The sequence below is a fragment of the Phascolarctos cinereus genome, unplaced genomic scaffold (assembly GCF_003287225.1).
Source record: "Phascolarctos cinereus isolate Bilbo 61053 unplaced genomic scaffold, phaCin_HiC Scaffold_1;HRSCAF=81, whole genome shotgun sequence".
Lineage (NCBI taxonomy): Eukaryota > Metazoa > Chordata > Mammalia > Diprotodontia > Phascolarctidae > Phascolarctos > Phascolarctos cinereus.
The window spans coordinates 104220479-104240129 of NW_027555514.1; the positions used below are offsets into that span (position 1 = coordinate 104220479).

Here is a 19651-nt window from a genome sequence, read left to right on the forward strand (position 1 = left end):
ATTTCCCAAATAGAAGTAAGTCTGCTCTTTTCTTTCTAATTAAGTTTTATATCCACTAAGTAAGGGTCTATCTGCAGTGTCTGTATAAGATATAGGTAATGTAGGGACTGACTCAATGGAATGACCATCTAACTACCATCTCAGAATCTGGGTCCCAGTCTATATTGAAAAGTGTACTGAATAAAAACTCCCACTGTATTTGTTGTTGTTTTAAGTATTTTACTTAGAGAAAAACAGACTCGAGTCCTTCTCCAGAGCTCTCTCTTTGGGAACTCTCCAAAGAAGTTCCTTAGATGATTTTTATTCCAGATCATTGACACTCTCAGGTCTTTAGCTTTTCCAGAGATGGAGGCAATTTCCCAGGAAGCAAAGACTACATCCAAACCTAAAGTAAGATCTCATAAACATACTCACTAAGAGCCTTGAAAGATGTAACCATCCCTTGGGCTACAACCACAACGATAATTTGTTCAACAATCTTTAATTATCAATATCAAGACAGCCATAAAGCAAGTAGAGAATACTCACCAAAAATATTCACCAATGTCATGAAGGATGTTCAGAGTTCAAAGAGAAGAGGGATTTTTTTTTGTAGAAAAATTGGTCCCCTGCATGTTTCTGTTTATGGATGACATTTTTCTTTAAGTCCCAGGGCGTTCTATAGGGCTTTCTGAAAACTAACATGCTAGCAATCTACACAGGAAAAACCAAAGGGATGAAAAATGGCTGTTGCTCAGACGTTATAACACACATTAGCTCTTTTATTAAGCCTGTTCCTTTTCCTTTATTTGGGTCTATTACCTGATTTCCCTAGGCTCTCTCTCACCCTTAACCTAATGAGGAGGCCTACCTCATCTTTAAAGTTCCCTCCAAATGTTCATTAACTTTTAAATGCTAGTCTCGTAAGGACACATTTTAGATGGCCAAAGGGCTGCTGTAACTCTGGGTTTCCCAGCTCTAACAGTCTTTTCGGGGCTCCAAGTTCATGGTTTTCCTGCCCACACACCACCTTAAGGTCCTGGCATGCATGGCCTGAGTCTCCCAAAGCTGCTAGTCCACACTTGTCAGCTGCAGTCAAGTATCTGCCCCACCTCATTCCAGCCCTGAGGTCTGGGTGTTGAGGGGTCTGGGAGGTTGGGACAGGGGGTGTAACCACTGAAATACAGCCACAGCAAATCGTTGCACGACATCGGGGGCCGCAGGGTGCGAGCCAACGACGTGAACAACGACGCTCTCCTTCATTCATCCAATCAGAACTGCCCTCAGGGCGGAGCTGAATTCTACCTGCGTGCAGGTGAGGAGGTCTCCCTCCTGCCGAAAGCCGGTAGTTCGGGATATGGTTCGGAACCAGGCGGCCCTAGGGGAGGAAATGGCTGGGTCCCAGTTCCCAATGGAACCGATCCAGAATCAGGCCCAGGAGCCGGAGAAGCTGGGCTCCCCGGAGCAGCAGGTCGCCGGGGAACAGCAGCCGCCTCTGGAACAACCGGAGCCCCCGGAGAAGCCTGTTGGGAATCCCGAGGGGCCCAAAGAGCAGGAGGCTTCGGGAAGCCCGGCTCGGACCCGGGATCCCCCGGGCGAGAAGACGGTCTCCCTGCGCCCCACCTTCCTCCGGGTGCCACAGCCGAGCTTGGGCTACGGCTCTTTCCGCTGTCGGGGATCTGCGAGCTCTGAGCAGCTCCAGGGCCGCGGGGATCGGGAGCGCACCCTGGCTCTGGTACCCGTCCCGTCCCCAGCAGAAGCGCCATCTCGGGAGGGCGAGACGTCCACCCCGGGCGCAGTGCGGGAGCCGGGCGAGGCGGGGTCGGGGGCCTGGGCGCCCGTGGAGCTGCAAGTGGATGTGCGAGTGAAGCCCGTGGGCACAGCGGTTTCGGGGCTCACTCCCTCTCCCGTGCCCACCACCCGCTTCTTCTCGGTGCCCGTGCCGGACTCCCCCGCCTTCTCGCGCCACTCCTCCTTCTCCCGCTCTGGGGTGCCCCGGACTCCTTCCCCTGGGAGCACATGGGGGGGAAGTCCGCACCCCTTTGCCGGCTGGGCCGATCGGTACCGGGAGCAGGAGGGACGGGCCAGCCCGGGACCCATGCGATCCGGGGAATCTCCGTCGGGGCTTCCCCGATGTAGGTGCCGGGAGCTGGGGCTGGAGGACAAGGAGTGGGAGAAGCTGCTGCCCGGGTGCGGGGCTGACGGAGACAAACTGCACCAAGCGATCACACGCATAGGTAAGACACCGCATCCTGCTGAAGTCCCCGGCCCGGGAGCCCTAACTAGCCCGCACTTCCTGGCTGGGATGGGGAGGGAAAGCCCCAATGTCCCATCAGGACACGCCTGCCTTTCGCAGTGTGGGAGAAGAGGGACGAGGGAGGAATCCAGAGAGAGGGAGATCCAGCCTGTGTCCGCCACTGGACCCAGCTGGCCTGTTATGCAGGGGAATTAACTCTGGAAATGCTGGAGAATGCTTTCTCCCTGAATGCCAGACCCTGCATCTTTCCTTTTAGCTCCCTACCTCAGCCATGTGACGTTTTCTGTTACTATAAACACTGATATTTTGTTATAAATTAATTCCATCAGCACGTCCTATTATGTGCCTGACTCTTCGAAGATTTAAATAAAAATAAAACTGTAATTGTGGATTTCAATTGGACTTTTTCAGGGCATCTTTCCCAACGCACTTATTCACTGCACATCTGTTGAGGGGTAGAGAGGGAACTCTCACCTTTATTTTACTTACCAAGGCTTGCTTATAAGCCAGGGTCCTAACCAGTGCCTGGACACTGGGCTTCCAGTCCAGGGCCGAATTTATTGACCCATGTTCGAAGTCTGATTTCTCTTCGGGCTTATTTCTTTCACATACATACTTTTTGCTAAATGAACTCTCTACCCCACATGGAATGTTCCCTTTTCGAATAATTTGTGGGAACTTGGGGAGGGGAAGGGAAGTGAGTAGTAAATGGGAATGCTGGAAATCAGACTAGACCTAGAATTGGGGAGATTGGAGCAAGATGCTTAGCCCTTGAGGTCTCAGTAGGAGCGATGGAATTGGAGGAACCCATTCTGAAAAGAAAGAGGTAGGGTTGAGTCTGTCCCTGAACTGTCTTTGTTATCTCTCCACCCCTCCCTGGCACAGTATTTTGTACAGCAAACAGCCATTTAAAAACTTGTTGAATGAATGAATGTGGGATTGTTGATCCCACTTTGCTAGGCATCTAAAGCTCCCTCCTGGTCTCCCCAAGAATATGTGTTTCTGTCATAACCAGAGAGAACAGGTACCCTGCATGCAAGGATCAGTGGCTTAAAAAAGGAAAGACCTAGATCCAAGACTTCTCTAACACACTAGCTGTGTAGGTAAAATCATTTAACCTCTTAGGACATGTGCCAAGGCAACTCTTTAAGAAGGGTGAGTTGAGACCAAACACTTGACATGTACTAGCTGTGTGACCCTGGCCAAGTCACTTAACCCCAATTGCCAAAAAAAAAAAAAGAAGGGTGAGTTGTTTTCCATCTGCCTAAGTGAAAGTTTCCAAATTAAGACTTCTCTCTACTGATAAAATAGTAGGTCTAGATTTTTTTTTGAAGAGAGGTACCGAGGTATAGAACAGCTGAGTTACATTCAAGATCACATAATTCCATGATAAAATCCCACAGTGCCCCAGTCCCCATGCCCTTGTCTCTCAGTTCACTGCTTGAGCCTTTCTTTAGGAACTGTATATGAGAATAGGCTGCAATTAAGATGAGCCTCCTTTTTTCCCTGCTCCCCTTCTAAGAGAAAGTTCCTGAAAGGGAAGAGACCACTGGGGGAGGTTATTGAACTCACATCTTGTTTGGACTTTGTACAATAATCTCCTAATTGTTCTCTGGGACTCCTCTCTCCCCTCTCCAAATCATCTTTCACACAGCTGCTAAAGAGACTTTCCTAAAGCACAGGTTTCATCACATCAGTTCCCTGCTCAATAAATTCCAGTGATTCCCTATTGCCTCTAAGACCAAGTATAAGCTCCTCTGCTTGGCTTTTAAAGCCCTTTACAACATGGCTACAATCTACTTTTCCCATTTTTATTAGTCCTCTTCTCATAGTCTACCGTTCAGCCAAACCGGCCCTCATGCACGACACTCCTATCTTGCCTCCTTACATAACTTTGCACTGGCTATCCCCCAACTCTGGAATGTACTGCCTCCTCGACTCTGATTCTTAGAATCCCTACTTTTCACCAAAGCTCCCCTCAGTCTATTTCAGGAGACCTTTCCTGATTCCCCTGAGCTGTTCATGCTTCCCCACACCAAACTGTTCAGTCTTTTTCAGTAGTGTTTGACTCTTTGTGACCCCATTTGGGGTTTTCTTGAAAGAGGGAGCGAGTTTGCCATTTCCTTCTCCAGCTCATTTTACAGATGAAGAAACTGAGGCAGACAGGGTTAAGTGACTTGCCCAGGGTCACACACTCAACCAGTAAGTGAGGTCTTACTTGAACTTAGGAAGATGAGCCTTCCTGACTCTAGGCCCAGTACTCTATCCACTTCGACACCTAGCTGCTCCACAACAAATTACCTTGCATGTATTTTGTATATACTTATATGTGCATATCTATATTTCCTCCTCCTCTCCTCCCATCAAACATAAGCTCTTTTAGCTTTCTGCTAGGTAGTGTTTAACTTTTGTCTTGTATCCTCAGTGCTTAACATAGTGCCTAGCACATGATAGGTATTTAATAAATGATTTTGGTTTATTGATTGGAGAACTAGGAATGTGGTAGAGTGAGCCGAGAATTAATAGGAGTTTCTGAAATAAGAATATTCAGGTAAAGACCTAAACTGAGGAGTACAGGGGATGAAAGGTGGTTTTCAGCAGGACCAGGGTCCACTGTATTTAGACATAGTAAAATTTAATCTATAAGATCCTTAGTCCTAGGCTATCTCCTGGAAGGGAAATTCTTGTTTTACTGACTAATCATTTATTATATACATAGCAGTTTGCTAGACTCTGAAAAGGAACCAAAAGGAAGTTGTTACTTGCCCTCAAGAAACTTACAGTCTAATGGGGAGGGGCGGCAGAAATGTACTTGGGAACCATTAAGTATTAGTGCTAAGGGACTGAGTGTAAAATGAGACACAGACACACACACAAGAACACAGAGACAAAAAGAGAAAGGGAGGGAGACAGACACACACACACACACACACACACACACACACACACACACACACACAGAGAAAGCCATATGCACAGAGAGGGTAAGTGCTATAGGAATTCAGAGGCAGGGAAGAACTATATCCTGGAGTAGTCAAGGAAGGCCATGTGAAGAAGCTCATACATTCTCATTGCTCCTATTACAACATCTAAGCTGATGACTCCCACATTTCCCAACCTAATAATTTTGTTCCTTCCCCAGCCAATTCTATCCACTTTTCAAGTTCCAGCTCAATTTCAAAGTAGACAATAAGGGTCCCATATTTAAGGAGCGGCACAAGGAAGAAAGGTGTTGCAGAGGAAGTGAAAGCTAAGGGACCCAAAAGTTATAACATGGCAGTGAGGTTAATGAGAATAGTCAGTCAGTAGGGTCAAGTACAACTGGAAGGAGAAAAAGGTGATTAATTGGATTTCGCCAGAAGAGTTTCTCTGACTGTAATCAAGAAAATAGTTTCAGTAGATTCAGTAGAACAGGAGGCTACAAGGGTTTAAAGGTGGAATGAGTGACGAATGGGGAAGCAAGTAGTGAGCGTAGCTCATACTTTGAGAAACTTAACAGTGAAAGGAAAGAAAGAAAAGAGGCTAGAACTTGAGACAGTAGAGGGGTAAGAACCTCCATCCGTGGCTCTTTAAGGATGAGAGAATCACAGAATTTTAGAACTAGAAGTGACCTTCTAAGCTCTCTAGTCCAAGGGTTCTTTACCTTTTTTGTGGCATGGACCCCTTTAGCAGTCTGGTAAAGCCTATAGCCCCCTTCTCAGAATAATATTTTTATTTTTTTGAAATCTTATTTAATATTTTATTTTTTCCCAATTGCATGTAAAAACAATTTGAACATTCTTTTTTTCCTCTCCAAATTTTGAATTCCAAATTCTCTTCCTCCCTCCCCTTTCCCTCCCCTTATTGAGAAGCAAGCAATTTGACATAAGTTATACATGTGTAGTTATGCAAAATACATTTTCATGTAGGTCATTCTGTGAAAGAAAACATAGCCAAAAATAAAACCCAAGAAAAATAAAGAAAAAGTACCTTTGATCTGAATTCAGACTCTACCAGTTCTTTCTCTGGAAATGGACAGCACCTTTCATCATAACTCCTACAGAACTGTCTTGGATCATTATATCTAAGTTAAAATAATATTTTTAAATGCATAAAATAAAACATAGGATTACAAAGGAAACCAATTATATTGAAACACAGTTATCAAAGTATCTTTAAAACCTAGGTCCAGGACCCCAGATTAAGAGTTCCCACAAGTCTAGTTCAGCCTCCTTGTTTTACAACTGAAAAACCAAAGGCTGTAGAATTTCATCAACTGACACCATTGCATAGGGAGTAAAATGACCCATGGAGGATTCATACTCAGGTAGCCCTCAGGCTCCAAGTCACTCTGCCTCTCATGTTGAACTCAGCCAAAATAAATGAATGAGTCAGCACCTGTATGTTGTCTCATCCCATTATCCTGCTTTATGTCCTCTGAAGAATAAATGATGATCTAGCCTTAAAGGCTCATAGAGCTCATGCCTAGCCAAAACGTTGAGGCTCCATTGGGATGTCATCTTTGATCTCCTCCATTTGTGGTTGTTGCCCCCATTCAGGAACAACCTACCCTCCTACCCTCCAAGGGCCGGTTAGTTGTCGGGCTTCTCTTCTCCTACCTCAGCCTCCTCACTGCCCTGGTTATTAGCCAATAGAATTAAGAATGTGCTGATGGGATAGGGAGACATATTTCTGATCAATATGTGGATGACTTTTCTAATCATTAGGCATGGCCCAAGATGGGGCCCATTAGAAATGGAATGGATTGCCTGAGGAACAAGTTATGCATTACTGGATATTTTCATGTGGATTTGGATATGTGCTTTAGGTAAGGGTTGAACTGGATGACCTCTGAGATCCCTTCTAATTCTGAAATTTAAGAATATTAATAAAACATCATCTGTATCACTGGAGGGAACATCCAGACCAATGAGATCACAGTTTTTTTGTGTACTTGGATAATAAAAGCAAGAGTTTTGATAAAAATTTTAAAAAATTAAAAATAAATTTTAAAAAAAAGAATGTGCTAATGGAAGAAGGTTTCTACTACCTGAGTTCTTCCAGGCTCACTGTGTAGTTCTTAGATTACTAGTGTGCATTATATAATAAAGGCTTCCGAAGACCATAAATCATGATTAGTCTTTCAGCTAACATTAAATTAACTTTTAAATTTTAAAAAAATTATATTTTTCCCAATTACATTTAAAAACAATTTTAACTTTCATTGTTTTTAAATGTTGAATTCTAAATTTTCTCCCTCTTTCCCTGAGAAGGTAAGAAATTTGATATAGATTATATAAGTGCAGTCACATAAACCATATTTTTGTATTAGCCATGTTACGAAAGAAAACAGACTACCCTCCCCCCCAAAAAAATAAAGTTTAAAATGTATGCTTCAATCTGTATTCAAACTCCATTGCTTCTTTCTCTAGAAGCGGGTAGAATTTTTCTTCATAAGTCCTTCAGAACTGTCTTGGATTATTGTATTGCTAAGAACAGTTAAGTCATTTATAGTTGATCATACAATATTGCTGTTACAGTGTACCATGTTGTCCTGGTTCTCCTCACTTCACTTTGTATCAATTCATATAATTCCAGATTTTTCTGAAACCCTCTTGCTTATCATTTTTTATAGCACAATAGTATTTCATCACAATAATATACCACAACTTGTTCAGCCATTTCCCAATTAATGGACATACCTTCAATTTCTAATTCTTTGCCACTACAAAAAGAGTTGCTATGAATATTTTTGTATATATACATATATAATTATTTTTCCTTTTTCTTTTATCTCTTTGGGGTATAGACCTAGTATGGCTGGGTCAAAGGGTATGTACAGTGTTATAGCCTTTTGACCCTAGTTCCGAATTGCTCTCCAGAATGGTTGGTTGGGTTCACAACTCCACCAACAGTGCATTAGTGTCCCAATTTTTCCACATCCCCTCCAATATTTGTCATTTCTCTTTTCTGTCATATTAGCCACTCTGATAGGTATGAGGTGGTATAAGAGTTGTTTTAATTTTGCATTTCTCTAATCAATAGTGATTTAGAGCATTTTAAAAAAATTTATTTATTTTTAGTTTTCAGCATTCACTTCCATATGATTTTGAGTTTTATATTTTCTCCCCTTCCCCAAGACAGCATGTAATCTGATATAGGCTCTACTTATTCATATATTCGTATTAAGCATATTTTCACATTAGTCATGATGTATAGAAGAATTAGAACTAATGGGAGGAACTACAAGAAAGAAGAAATAAAACAAGAAAAGAAAAGGAGAGCAAATAGTATGCTTCCATCTGCATTCAGACTCCATGGTTCTTTTTCTGGATATGGATAGCATTTTCTATCACGAGTCTTTTGAAGTTGTCTTAGATCCTTGCATTGCTCAGTAGGGCTAAGTCTATCAAAGTCAGTCATCACACAATGTGGCTATTACTGTGTACAATATTCTACTGGTTCTGCTTACTTCACTCAGCATCAGACTATATAAGTCTTTCCAGGTTTTTCTGAAGTCCTCCAGCTCACCATTTCTTATAGTACAATAGTATTCCATTACACTCATATACCACAACTTGTTCAGCCATTCCCCAATTGATGGACATCCCCTCAATTCCCAATTCTTTGCCACCACAAAAAGAGCTGCTATGGATATTTTTGTACATGTTGGTCCTTTTCCCATTTTTATGATCTCTTTGGGATACAGCCCTAGAAGTGCTATTGCTGAGTCAGAGGGTATGCACATTTTTATAGTCCTTTGGGCGAAGTTCCAAATTGCTCTCCAGAATGGCTGGACCATTTCACAACTCCACCAACAATGCATTAGTGTTCCAATTTTCCCACATCTTCTCCAACATTTATCATTTTCCTGTTTGTCATGTTGGCCAATCTGATAGGTGTGAAGTACCTCAGAGTTGTTTTCATTTGCACTTCTCTGATCAATAGTGATTTGGAGCATTTTTTCACATGACTATAGATAGCTTTGATTCCTTCATCTGAAAACTGCCTGTTCATATTCTTTGACCATTTGTCAATTGGGGAGTGACTCATACTCTTATAGATTTGACTCAGTTCTTTCTATATCTGAGAAATAAGGCCTTTATCAGAGAAACTTGCTGTAAAAATATTTTCCCAGTCTTCCGCTTTCCTTCTAATCTTGGCCACACTTGATTGTTTGTGCAAAACCTTTTTAATTTAATGGAATCAGAATTGTCCATTTTATTTCCTGTAATGGTTTCTATTTCTTATTTTGTTATAAATTCTTCCTTTATCCATAGATATGACAGGTAAAATTTTCCACAATCCCAGAATTTGTTAATGATATCAATCTTTATCAACATTTATGACTAAATCATGTACCCATTTTGACTTTATCTTGATATATGATGTAAAATGTTGGGCTATACCTGTTTTCTGCCAAGCTGCTTTCCAGTTTTCCCAGCAATTTTTTGTCAAATAGTAATTACTATGGTCATTTACTACTGTATATTGTATACCTAATCTATTCCACTGGTCCACCACTATTTCTTAGCCAGTACCAGATTGTTTTGATGATTACCACTTTGTAATACAGTTTGAGATCTGGTACTGTTAGGCTAACTTCCTTCACATATTTTTTTCATTGATTCCCTTGATATTCTTGACCTTCTGTTCTTCCAGATGAATTTTGTTATCGGGAAGGCTTCTAGCTTATCCCCATGACAGATAATGCTGGCTGATGGTTTTAGATAGATACTACTTCTCATTTTAAGGAAAGCTCCATTTATTCCTATGCTTTCCAGTGTTTTTAATAGAAATGAGTGTTGTATTTCATCAAAAAAATTTTCTGCATCTGTTGAGATAATCATATGATTTTTGTTGTTTTTGTTATTGATGTGGTCAATTATGCTGATAGTTTTCCTAATATTGACCCAGTCTTGCATTCTTGGTATAAATAAATTCCACCTGGTTGTAGTTCATAATTTTTGTGATATATTTCTGTAATCTTCTTGATAGCACTTTATTTAAAATTTTTGCATCAATATTCATTAGGGAAATTGGTCTGTAGTTTACTTTCTCTGTTTTGGCTCTTCCTGGTTTAGGTATCAACACCATATTTGTGTCATAAGAGGAATTCGGTAGGACTCTTTCTTTGCCTATTTTTCTAAATAGTTTATACAGCACTGGAATTAAGTATTCCTTAAATATTTGGTAGAATTCACTTATGAATCCATCTGGTCCTTGGGATTGTTTCTTAGGGAGCTCATTTATGGCTTCTTCAATTTCTTTTTCTGAGATAGGGTTTTTTAAGTATTCTATGTCCTCTTCTGTTAATCTGGGTAGTTTATATTTTCATAAATATTCATACACTTACATAGATTGTCAGATTTATTGGCATCTAATTGGGCAAAATAACTCCTAATAATTGCTTTCATTTCCTTTTCATTGGTGGTGAATTCATCCCTTTCATTTTTGATGCTGATAATTTGGTTTTTTCTTTTTTTTATAAAATTAAACAATAGTTTATCTATTTTATTGTTGTTGTTGTTGTTTTCATAAAACCAGCACCCTAGCTTTATTTATTAGTTCAGTGGTTTTCTTACTTTCAATTTTATTAATCTCCTTTGATTTTCAGGATTTCCAATTTGGTGTTAATTGGGGATTTTTAATTTGTTCTTTTTCTAGTTTTTTTAAGTTGCACACCCAATTCATTGACCTGCTCTTTCTCCATTTTACTGATATAAGCATTTAAATATATACATTTCCCCCTAAATACTGCTTTGGCTGCATCCCATAAATTTTGATATGTTATCTCATTGTTATCCTCTTTAATGAAATTATTGATTGTCTCTGTGATTTGTTCTTTTATCCACTCATTCTTTAGGATTAGATTATTTATTTAGTTTCCAATTTATTTTAAATTCATTTCCATACTCCTTTATTGAATGTAATTTTATTGCATTATGATCTGTAGAAAAAAGATGCATTTAATATTTCTTCTTTTCTGCATTTGGTTGTGAGGTTTTTATGTCCTAATACACAGTCAATTTTTGTGTAGGTGCCATGTACCACAGAGAAAAAGCTATATTCCCATTCAATTTTCTTCTGAGATCTATCATATCTAACTTTTCTAAAATTCTATTCATCTCCATAATTTCTTTCTTGTTTATTTTTTGGTTAGATTTATCTAGCTCTCGGAGGGGAAAGTTGAGGTCCCACTAGCATAGTTTTACTGTTTACCTTCTCATTTAACTCATTTAACTTTTCCTTCAAGAATTTGGATGTTATGCTATTGGTGCATATATGTTTAGTATTAATATTACTTCATTATCCATGGTACCTTTTTTGCTTTTGTTTTGTCTGAGATCATGATTGCTTCTATTGCTAAGATCTGGTACTGCTAGGCCAACTTCCTTCACATTTTTTTTTATTGATTCCCTTGATATTCTTGACCTTTTATTCTTCCAGATATATTTTGTTATAGGGAGTTTCTCTACCATAAGGGCAATATTAGTGAGCAAGTTAGACCTTTGCTACCCCAGAGTCTGGCAAATATTCCATTTTATTTCCACAACCATCACACTGGCCAGGAGGTGCTTTGGGGCATAAGGAAGTTGGTATTCTGTACTTCTGGTATCTCTTGAAATGAAATTACAGAGGTCTGGAAGGGATGGTTTTTTTTCCCTTTGATTTCATACTTTGCTTTTAGAAAAGCAATTATATTCAAAAATATTCAATTACCTTGAATAGATGATGCATTCCAGGCTAATGGTTATGTAAAACTAAAAATAGATGTGAATTAGCATTTCAGAGACCTTCCAAGGTGACTATAAGAGCTGCTTATCATTATTACTTCTTTTGCCTAAGAATTCTACAAATTGTATAGTTTGGTTGGAGGGCAGACTGGGGAGAGCTATGGTAATGGCCTCTGTGATGTATCACTAATAAACTTTTCCTCTGGCTGAAGAAGATTTGAGTTGAATTCATTCAGCAGGGCCTGGTACCGTGATCTTGGGGTCCCAGCACCCCAAAACCCCTAGACGTCTTCATTCCCAGTGCTTATCACACAGCACCTTCTTTGCACATAACAAATGATAAATAAATGCTTTTTCATTCATTCATTACTACTTTGCAATTTATATGAGTCCATGACTTGCCCAAGGTCACATAGGTAAGAGGGAGGAGTCAAACCCAAGCCCTCCATCCCCAAGTTCAATGTTCTCTTTCCAATATGCTGCAATATTTTTTCTGTATCCTAGTAAGGAAAAAAAAATATACAAGGACAGAAAATCTACTCAAGAGCAAAATTTAGCTATAAAGGAGTTAACCCATTTATTTATTCCTCAAGGATTCATTCCTATCATTTGGGGGAGAAGGGGTGGGGCTCCTAACTAGACCCCAAGAAAAGCAAAACAAAACAAATTAAAAAATAAAAAAGATCCAACTGAGCTAAAAGAGAAGTGAAGGCTCAGCACTTTTAAAAATGCTGTAAATGTTGGGTTCAATTCTAATTGTGTGGCACTTTGGAAAGAGGCCACAGGGCATCTCTAAAGAATAAAGAATGATTGGTGTATCAAAGGGACTTTCAGACTTAGGCAATCAATTGATAGCTAAGGTTCAAAAGCAAAATTTCAAGGCTAAGCTCTTCCCACAGGAAAACAAATTAGTGAAGCTCAAAATACGAACCAGAAGCAGCTGCTTCTCAGAACTTCCATGTTGGGGGCCTTCCTTATTTTCACTTGACATCTAGAGTCCCTGGGCGTCCTGTTGGTTATTCCTTGTTATCACTACGTGTCTTCTTTGTGGACCACACATTTCTTTGATGGCATTCTTTATTCTGGCTTTTCTTTGGAGTTCCTTTTTTTGTTCCATGATGCACTATGTGCAGGCCCATCCCCCTTCCCTCTTCTCTTTCCTCCTCTCCCTCTTTCTTTCCCACTCCATTATCCCCCAAGTGGCTTCCCGACTATAGCCACTCAATACTGATATCAGGAGTACACTCACAACAAAACCCTCTGAATTCTCCCTCTCCCTCAGGTGTGTCTCCATTTTTCTATTTCTCCTGGCTGTTTCTTTTATCCCCTCCCCTGTTCTCTCTCCCTCCCTTCTCCTTTTCTTCCCCAGTTCCCATCTCCCTTTCCAGACGGCCTTATCTGCTCCCTGTTCTCTCCCTATCTCTCCCTTCTTAGTCCTTCCTCCTTCTCCCACCTCCAGGCCAATTCCTTTTTCCTTTTCCTTCTGTGATTTCATCTGTGTAGTGCACTCTGCGGGGAAGCTCTTTACACCGATACAGATCAGCGATCTCTGTAAGTTAAAGCATTAGACAGCTGCCGGGAGCATTCAGAGATGTTGTTGTCAGTCATTTCAGACACTCCGTGGCCCCATTTGGGGTTTTCTTGGTATAGATACTAGAGTGGTTGGCCTCTGCCTTCTCCAGCTCATTTTTCAAATGAGGTAACTGAGGCAAATGAGGTTAAATGACTTGCCCAGGGTCTCATAGTTGCTAAGTGTCTGAGGCCGGATTTGAACTCGTGAAGATGAATCTTAGTGAGAGGATTAGTGACTTGCTTTAGCTAGTAGAGGTCAGAAGCAACTTGCAGATCTTTCTGCCTTGACAATGGGTACCTGGGTGTTTGGGAGCCAGCTCCAATCTAACCCATTGTAATCCATTGTTAACTTTTCAACATGAGCATTTACAGCCCAGCTTTTGGTAAAAGCTATAAATCTGGGCCAGATTTATCTTTTTGTTGATTGCCCAGATTTAAGAAAGTGTTAATAATGCAGATTAAATATAAGAGTGTGTGTATGCATACATTTCTTTTCTTCTAGAGAGCCTGATTGATAAACATTTACCAGCACACCCCCATATTCCTCTATAAATATCGCTTGAGGTCAAGAGAAGTGCAGTTGAAGGCTCAGAGAATGAAGTCATCATCACCAGACTGGAGGCCTGGTGTATATAGGCTAATAATGATTGTTATAATAACTGGAATTGTTATGGCCCTTTAAGATTTGCACTGTATTTTACCATCCACCTCTGCCAGAAGCAGCTGGTGGCACAGTAGAGAAAGCTGGAGTCAGGAAGACCTGAGTTCAAATCCTACCTCAGGCATTTACTAACTGTATGACCCTGGGCAAGTCACTTAACACTGTTTGCCTCATCTGTAAAATGAGCAGGAAAAGGAAATGGCAAACCACTCCAGCATCTCTGCTAAGAAAACCCCAAATGGGGTCACAAAGAGTTGGACAGAACTGAACAACCACAAAGCTCAGATCTGACCGTGACAGCCAGCCACTGCACTCAGTAAACTCTGCCTGCTCCCTGTTATTTCTAGGATCAAATATAAAACTATGTAACTGTCAATCAAAGCCCTTTGTAACATGGCCCCTTCCTGCCTTTCCAGTGTAGTGATGTTTTGGCCTCCATGCTCTTCCTTACAGTAGACAGTCATCTCCCGACTCTGCATTTTTAACCAACCATTAAATGCCCAGGCTAGAACGCTCCCTTTCTTCCTGGGTTTTCCTACCTTCTGTCTGGTCCCAGCTACAATCCTATCTTCTTCATAAGCCTTTCGGATCCCCCTTAAAGCTAATGCCTCCCTTTTATTGATTATCTCCAATTTATGTTGTCTATATCTTGTACATAGTTGTTTCAAGGTAGTATTCCTTCTCCCCCCCATCAGATTGTGTTTTTGTTATTGGTTTTTTTTGTTTTGTTTCATTTTGTTTTGTTTGCCTTTCTTTGAATCCCCGTGCTAAGTACCAGAAACAGAAGAAGGCACTTTTTAAAAGCCTTTTCTCACAAGCCTAAAAGGAAATAGATTATGGGATATTTGAGCTGGAAAAGTGTATAGAGATCATCTAGTTCAATTTCTTCTTCTTAAACTAAGCTCACATAGGGAAGTGCTTTACCCAAGGGGGTGTGTGTGTGTGTGTGTGTGTATCTGGTAAGTGTTCTTTCCAATATCCCCCATAGTCATTGCATATACTAGGTACTCAATGAAAGTTGATTTTTCATTATATTTCCCAAGTAATTAGTTTTATATTACACATTTTTTAATTTTAAACAGTGGATGAGCGGTACATTTTCTATTTCTTTAAAAAAAAATTTCTAAATTAAATTTGAGGCTGCTATGTGGCCCAGTGCGTATGGCCTGGAGTCAGGAAGATTCATCTTCCCGAGTTCCAATCTGGCCTCAGACACTTACTAGCTGTGAGCCTCAGATCAAATCACTTCACCCTGTTTGCCTCAGTTTCCTTATCTGTAAAAATGAGCTGGAGAAGGACACAGCAAACTACTCCAGTATCTTTGCCAAGAACACCCCAAATGGGGTCACAAGGAGTCAGACACAGCTGAAGCAACTGAACAGCAACAAAGTTAATTTTTTTAAAAACTCACCTGTCAGTTGATTCCTCCCCTACTCCTCGGTGGGTCATTGGACCTTTACCCCTACTGTAATCAATATGGGATAACCCAGGATCAAGTGCTGTGCCATGCCCATCTTCCCCACAACTGATTCAGCTTTCTCCGTATTCTTGCCTATTCTGCGCGTGTCTCTCCACCTTCTAGGCCTGCCAGCATACCTGAGATCCCTACGCTGGGCTCTGGCCGTCCTGGCAGTGTTGCTGGCCGTAGCTGTGGTCACCATCGTGGCCCTGGCCTCTCGAGTAGGTAATGCATCTCCTTTACGTTTCCCCCTCCATCCCTTCAGCACCTTCTACTTCCCTTCTCCCTGTTCCTCCACTCTTCAATATCCCCTTTCCAACTCCTCCTCCCTCCATCCTCTAGCCCTTCAGCACCACTCCCACCCTCCATCACTCTCGACCAGAATTCTCCTCGTATTCTTCCAGATTTGCCCCAGCAGTCAACCTGGTTATGTTGTCCCTGTGTCCACAGGAGCAAAGTGCCGACCTTGTCCAGAAGGCTGGGTATGGTCAGAAGAACACTGTTACTATCACTCCTCGGAGGTTCAGAGCTGGGAAGACAGCAAGGCTTTCTGCTCAGCCCACCAGGCATCTCTCCCAGTATTGAGCCACGCACAGGTGAGAGGGAGGGAGCTTGGGACGAGGCAGAAATAAAATCAGAACTGATCTGGAGGCACCCCCTCTGTATGCAACCCTCTAGTGACCAGATTTGTGGGGAGAAGTGGCTCCCCACTCTCATTGAAATTCTAATCGGGGTGAGGAGATAGATCACAAATCTAGCAAATGGTGCAAAAATGATGGTGACCTTCTACGCATATGACAGAGCTAGCTCTTGTCTCAATTACTCCCAGTTGTCAGGCAAATACTAAAAACTAACATACATGATGATGATGATAATAATCACTAACATTTATTTGACACTACGTGCCAGGAACTATGCTAACTGCTTTACAATTATTATCTCATTTTATCCTCACAAGAACCAAAGGAGGTAGAGGTTATTATTATCCCCATTTTACAGATGAGGAAACTGAGGCAAATAGAGATTAGGTGACTTGAACAAGATGACACAGCTAGTAAGTGTCTGAGGCCACATCTTCCTGACTCCAGACCCATATCTCTATCCACTGCACCACTCAGGGCTGATGATAAGGCATCTCCTTTGATGTCATTTCTGCTGATAAAACCACATCCACTTCTGATGTTGAACTGTTTGAGAATACAAAGGGCTCATGATTGGAACTTTCTTTCCCTGATCTTTGGTAGCTGTGTGGTGCTTTGATTTGCCTGGCCCAAGTTTCTGAATTTGAACTCAGATCTTCCTGACTCCAACCCTTGTGTTCTATCTAGTGCCTGTGGTTGTGAAAATGCCGGCTGATATTGGTGGAAGTATCTTAAATGATTGCAAGATAGGGATGAGACTCCTGAGAACAGATGGGATACTCTACCACCTCTGCCACTCTGGGGCAGAAAGGTAGGGCTTTTCACCCATTGAAAATGCAGAAAAGAAGGTTTCAAAATCTGTGCATCCAAACGCTAGGTAGGAATTAATCTTTTTTTTTTTTGGGTGAGGCAGTCAGGGTTAAGTGACTTGCCCAGGGTCACATAGCTAGTAAGTGTCAAGTGTCTGGTCTGAGGCTGGATTTGAACTCAGGTCCTCCCGACTTCAGGTGCTCTATCCACTGTGCCACCTAGCTCCCCCCCCCTTTTTTTAATCAAGAAGATTGTGCTATGTATTCCTGTCCTCTACCCAAATACAGTAATACTTCAAAATGAACTATACTTTCACCTCTCTGAATTTGGGTAAACACCACAGTCGCATTTTTTTACAGCTATAGACAGCCTGAATAAAGCAACCTGGTTCCTTAGTTGCTGGGAGCTGGGGTGGGCAGTTGCCAGCACCTGAGGAAGCAATCTTTCTGTGCAATTCTGAAGTCCCTCGAGATGAAATTCTGGGCAGGGATCTGGGCAAGGTTGTTTCTGTTCCTTGGAGAATTTGAATTCACACTCGTGTTAAATGTATGACATAGGAGGATAGAGTCTTAGCACTGGAAGGGACCTGGTGCAACTTCTTGTCTCCTGCAGGGATCTTCGATACCCCATCCCTCGCAGCTCTGCCTTAAGATTTCCAGTGATAGGGAAACCGCATCTGACAAGCCAGACCATCCCATTTTTAGACATCTTTAATTGTTAGAAAGCTCTCCCATCGAGCTTTTGAAATCTGCCTCCTGCTAACTTCCACCCACCAGTCCGAATTGTGATTTTTGACATTTACTTCCTCTTGTTCTAGGACTTTTAACCTTTTTTTGGGCAAATCCTAGATCCTGCGGGGAGTCTGGTGAGGCCTGTGGAGACTTTCTAAAAATAATGTTTTAATTGTATAAAATCAAATACACAGGATTTCAGAGGAAACCAATTATATTGAAACACATTTATCAAAACATATTTTTTAAAATTCATAGACCCCAGGCTAAGAACCCCTATATCTTTCACCTGACAGCCCTTCAAAGGGTGGACAATAGCTTTTGTATCTTCTTATTAGACTTTTGTTCTTTAGGCTAAACATTCTTACAGCCTTTCCTCATAGGGCCTACTTTCAAGACACTACCCCCCACCCTGTCCTGTTTGCCCTCCTGTGCATGTACTCAGTATCCCCCTTAAATTTCAGTACCCAGAGCTGATTTGAGTATGGGAGTGCCCATGTAGCACACAGCAGGACTGTTTCCTCTCAGAACAAACAGTAATAGTTCAATGACACTATTGTTTTACATACTACTTTAGATAACCCTATCTCATCTACCGATAGGACAATTCTGTTAGGTAATTAGCAGTTGTTTGTATAAGCCCAATTGTACCTATGCGGGAACTTAAGCTCAGATATGTTAAATGACTGCCAAGGTTATAAACCAGGATTTGTAACCAAGTGCTCTGACTCCAAATCCAGTGTTTTTTCCACTAAGGTAGGTTAAAAAATCATTTGTTATTTATTTTGGCAGCCACATCACACTGTTGACTCATTGAGCTCCCAGTCAACTAAAATCTCTAAATCTTACATAAACTGCCATTAAAATAGGTCTTCCCTAATCGTGAACTTGTGTAGTAGATTTCTTTTTTAACCAAAGCATATTAGAGTAAACTCTATTAAGCCTCATCTTTTTAGTTTAGTCTATTGTTTCAGCCTATGGAAATTTTTTAATCTAGGATCTATCCTATGATCATTTTTCAATTTTTTCAGTCATTTTCAGTCACGCCTAATTCTTCATGACCCCATGAGGGGTTTTCTTGGCAAAGACGCTGGAGTGGTTTGCCATTGCCTTCTCTGGCTCTTTTGACAGAGGAGGAAACTGAGGCAAACAAATTTAAATGACTTGCCAAAGGTCATAGGGCTAGTAAGTGTCCGAGGCCATATTTGAACTCAGGAAAATGAGTCTTCCTGACTCCAGGCCCACTCTATCCATTGTGCTGGAGCCAGCTCTTAACAGCTAGCTGATTCTGAAATTTTTAGTGTGAGCATTTTCACCTTGGAAACTGGCAAAGGCTGCAGATCAGAGCTTGACCTATCATTTTATTGATTTCTAGACTTGAGAAAGTGAAGGAAAAAATGTTAATAATGAAGATTAAACTTTAAAGTGTGTTCTGCCTTTTTTTTGTTTCAAAGTGCTGGTTATTAAACCACCACCATACCAGCATACCACTGTATACAAAGCATTGCTATGTTTCTTGCCCTCAAAGAGCTTTCAGTCTAGTGGCAGATGAAGATAATACAAATTAGAGTATGATAAATTCATATCCCTCCCATCTTTGTACCATCTTGTAAGCCTGTGTCTTTTGCTTTTTGGACTACAGTGTTCCAAGTTCTCCTCTGATTTTAAAAGAAGCTGCCAAGTCTTGTATGATCCTGACTGTAGCTCCGTGGTTGCTGAACTGCTTCTTTCAGTGGTGCTTGCAGGACTCTTTCTTTGATGTGGAAGCCCTGGATTAGGGCTGTGATGTTCCTGGGACTATTCCTTTTGAGGTTCCTTCCAGGAA

The 19651-nt window shown here is 41.2% G+C and overlaps 1 protein-coding gene across 2 annotated transcripts in view; it reads left to right on the top strand.

The window, feature by feature from the left end:
- The first annotated feature begins 1278 nt into the window (after window positions 1-1278).
- KLRG2 (killer cell lectin like receptor G2) overlaps window positions 1279-19651 on the top strand; it is a 30402-nt gene continuing 12029 nt past the window's right edge. For both annotated transcript variants that reach the window (XM_020998150.2, XM_020998152.2), the window contains exons 1-3: window positions 1279-2216; window positions 15768-15869; window positions 16095-16240. In XM_020998150.2, coding sequence (XP_020853809.1) covers window positions 1337-2216; window positions 15768-15869; window positions 16095-16240 — 1128 coding nt within the window. In that variant the 5' untranslated portion in view covers window positions 1279-1336. The remainder of the gene's footprint in view (window positions 2217-15767; window positions 15870-16094; window positions 16241-19651) is intronic.